The sequence below is a fragment of the Cannabis sativa genome, chromosome X (genome assembly GCF_029168945.1).
Source record: "Cannabis sativa cultivar Pink pepper isolate KNU-18-1 chromosome X, ASM2916894v1, whole genome shotgun sequence".
NCBI classification, from domain to species: Eukaryota; Viridiplantae; Streptophyta; class Magnoliopsida; order Rosales; family Cannabaceae; genus Cannabis; species Cannabis sativa.
Genome location: NC_083610.1, coordinates 2,327,022 through 2,330,810, shown reverse-complemented (window position 1 = coordinate 2,330,810; position 3,789 = coordinate 2,327,022). Strand labels below are relative to the sequence as shown.

At 27.3% G+C, this 3,789-nt stretch overlaps 1 protein-coding gene across 1 annotated transcript; it reads left to right on the top strand.

Moving 5' to 3' along the window:
- Nucleotides 1-2,508: 2,508 nt before the first annotated feature.
- LOC115707937 (probable thionin-2.4) lies at nucleotides 2,509-3,454 on the top strand. The gene is made up of 3 exons (XM_030636047.2): nucleotides 2,509-2,857; nucleotides 2,953-3,033; nucleotides 3,124-3,454. The coding sequence occupies exons 1-3, from the start codon at nucleotides 2,605-2,607 to the stop codon at nucleotides 3,234-3,236; spliced, it is 447 nt and encodes a 148-aa protein (XP_030491907.2). The 5' UTR covers nucleotides 2,509-2,604; the 3' UTR covers nucleotides 3,237-3,454.
- The last annotated feature ends 335 nt before the right edge of the window (nucleotides 3,455-3,789 follow it).

The window sequence follows — 3,789 nt, the reverse complement described above, 5'->3', positions numbered from 1 at the left end:
ATTATTAATATGTTTATTATAATTGTAAACATAAAAATAGACATAGACAATTTATACTACACTAAAATAAGTATATTTTTTTTTTCTATTGTTTCTATATATTGATTATTTTCTAATGAATTAGTGAACGAATTTTCTATTGAAGTATAATTCTTACATCAAAAAATAAATAAACAAACAAAACTTTATAAACTCCAAAAATTATTTAATTAGAAAAAATAAACATGACACAATAAACAAAGAAAAAGATAAAGATAAACAATTTTTTTATATATATATATTATTTATTTTCTAAAAAATTACTAAAAAATAAACATAACACACATAGAGTGATATAATAAACTTATGTGAATATAATTATTTTGTTTATTAAATTATTATGTTTAATTAATAAAAAATAAAATAAACACATATATAAAATGTTTTATATTATTGGTATGTTTTTTATTATAATTCTAAATATAAAAATAAACATAGCCAATATTACCATATATAATAATCAATAATTATTACCATATATATATATATTATAAAAGAAATTGAAAAAAAGTTTTTAATTATATATAAAAATGTATGAGAAAATGATAATAAGTTTTTTTGCACATATTTTGTAATTAATTAAAATAATGTATACAAAATTATAAAATGCCCTAAAAAATATTCAAACTTTTTTCTCTCTTCAACACAAATGGCAGCTATTGTTTTATGGGTTTTTCTAATATTTTTTTTTCTTCTTCTTACAGCAGCCGCACTCAAAGGGTTAGGGTTTCTTTAATTCTTTTTCTCTTTTTCTTCTCTCCAATATCACGTGTACATTTAGGGTTCTTATGGTTTTAATCTTTTAAAGCTTTTACATTTTCAATTCTAATGGCAGCTAGGGTTCTAAAGTCTTCTTTTCTATTCTAATGGCAGTAAGGTTTTTTAGTGTTGAAGATTTTTATTTATCTTGCTCTTCCTGATCTGATTTTTGCTGTAAGGAAAATGCTTTTGCATTACAATCAGCTATCATTCTAGGCAAAGGTTAAAAATAAATTAAGGAATACTATTGTGTTGATTGGCAATAAAAAAAAAAGTTCAAAAGAATAAAGAGGATTAGGATTACTATTTTTTGTAAAATAAGTCAAACTTCTATAACCTAAAAAAATAACCCCTTTGTTCAAAAATAAAAACATATAAAACACAGTCCCTAACAAGTCAAATACCAAACCAGCAAAACTAAAAACAAACCAGACAAAACAATAAAAATAGAAAAACTACATAAAAATATATTGATAACATTCCTGTTAGCACCTAAATATCTTAAGAAAATTAATAGAACTTTCTCCATTCACACCACTCTCTTCTTTCTCCTCAGCTCTCATTCACTCGGCTCAACTCAATCTCTAAAACTCTCATTTCGATCTCAAGCTCTTAAACTCTCATCTCGGTCTCAAGCTTGCATGGGTGAGTACATTATTAATTTTATTTGTACAACCTTCACTGATTTCTCCCCTAATTATACCCTCTATATTTATTGGACATTTCATTGATTTTGATCTTGATCTGTTTATTTTTAGATTTTATTTGTGCCTTGTATATATTATATATTTTTACAAATTATGAATTATTTTTGGACGAATTTGTTTAATGGTATTTTTACGAAGCACCCTGAAAATTATGTGTAAACAATAAAGTGTAAATATATCAAAATAAAACATGACCAAAACTCCTAAATAAATAAGGTAATCATCTCATCAAAATACTAAGTTAGTAAGCAACTTCACAAAATCTAGAGAAAAATAAAATGGACTCTTACCTCCTTCAAGACTAAATCAACCAACTTCACAGAATAGAGAGAGATAATATGCCGTGAATTAAAATAAAAAAAAAAATAGAGAGAATAAAACCCAAAGAAAAATAAAGGGTCTCTTACCTTAAAGACCAAGCCAAATGAAGCAAAAATACAGGAGACCAATGGCGCATAAAGGGGAAGGGAAGAAAGTGAGAGAGAGAGAGAGAGAGAGAGAGAGAGAGAGAGAGAGAGATGAAGCTAAATTGAAATAAATTGAAGACTCTGTGTATCTTTTATAGATAAGAAAAGATTAAAAAAAAAATACACATATCTACTACACTTGGCATTAAAGAGTTGACGCGTGGAGCAAAAATAAACTTATGTGAAGAGTATCTTTTTTAGAAAGGAAGCACAAGCATGCAACAACTTATCACACATGTCCTTGAATAGTTGACAGTTGTTACCTTAGTTATAAGAAGAAGGGTTATATTTGTAAGTTGACTATAAAAAGCCCAAAGAATTATTCTCTTTTTTATAAAGGTTTATAGATGTGTTGTACGTAATTTATGTTTCATAGAAATGAAAAGTTACTTACCAAAAGAAATAATCTATGTTTCTTCTTCATGATGATACTTTTCTATCTACTTTTACAGTAGTCATTTTAAATGTGGGATATAAGATAGGTACTAGTAGGTAAAGCTAACTACTATACAAGTTGGCTATATATACTAGTAGTTTCATCAACAAGTTCATCAATAACAAAGTGTCCCTATAATAAATATTTTGTAAGAAGATATATAGTAGAGTGAACTAAAAACTAATAGAAGATCAATATGGAAGGCAAAACTAGGGTTATTGTGAGTGTTCTGTTAGTGAGCCTTGTTTTAGGACAAATTCAAGTTGAGGCGAAGAGTTCTTGTCCAACAACCACGAGTTCTTGTCCAACAACCACTGCTAGAAATATCTACGATACATGTCGTTTTGCGGGAGGCTCTAGACAATTTTGTGCAAAACTCAGCGGATGCATAATCATTTCTGAGAATACATGTCCCGACAATTATAACCATGACATTCTCGAAAACAATGGTAATTAAAATAAACAAACTCATTTAATTATTGTTTGCACTAATAATTCATTATTGATTAGTTAACATCATTTAAATTTGACTCATTTAACTAAGGTGGTGATTCTGTCAATGAATACTGTAAGTTGGGGTGTACATTCTATGTGTGCGATCCCTTAACCACTCTCCAAGACTCTGGTAATTAAACCTTCTTTATTATTATTATTATGCTTATTTCTTACTATTATTCTAATTATATGCAACTTAATTGTATCTGTGACTAACTAGACGCAAGTGAAGTTGTGAAGGAAGCTGTTGAAAAATGTACCAAGGCATGTTTTGCTATTTGCACTAAGGGTTCCATTACTGCTACTCCAGTTGAAATTTCTATGAAGGAGTAATAATTGTCATCTAAGGGGTGTCGTCTTTTCTTGGCTTTCAATAATTGTCATATATAATGTGACAAAAATATGCTAGACTTGTCTAATGCTATCTAGCTACTTGTATTTAAGGTGTTTTCGGTTTGTATGTATCGTAGAAGATTGTCGATCCTAGATTGTATATTCTTCTACTTGTTATCCAAATTAATAAAGACTAATTAATATGTGTCTTTTTTTAATCTTCTTCTCAATTATTTTGGTTGGTTTCTATTTATATTTCACACGTCATATAAATTTCAGTCTCATCTTATTTAACTTTAAAATCTTTTCCTGTCACATTGTTGATCGGTTTGGCCTCAAAAATGGTACCACTGTATGATCCACTCTTCAAAGTGTTTATTAATTTTGAGATGTTGGAAGAATATATATATTTTCTTATCATTAAGATGACCGAATGCAAAAAAAAAAAATTAGTTAGTTAGTTCTTTTGTAGTTAATTTGTTGACAAATTAGTTATCGAACTTAAAATTTAAACAAAATTTAATATACTAACAAATTTTATAGATTGCAATTA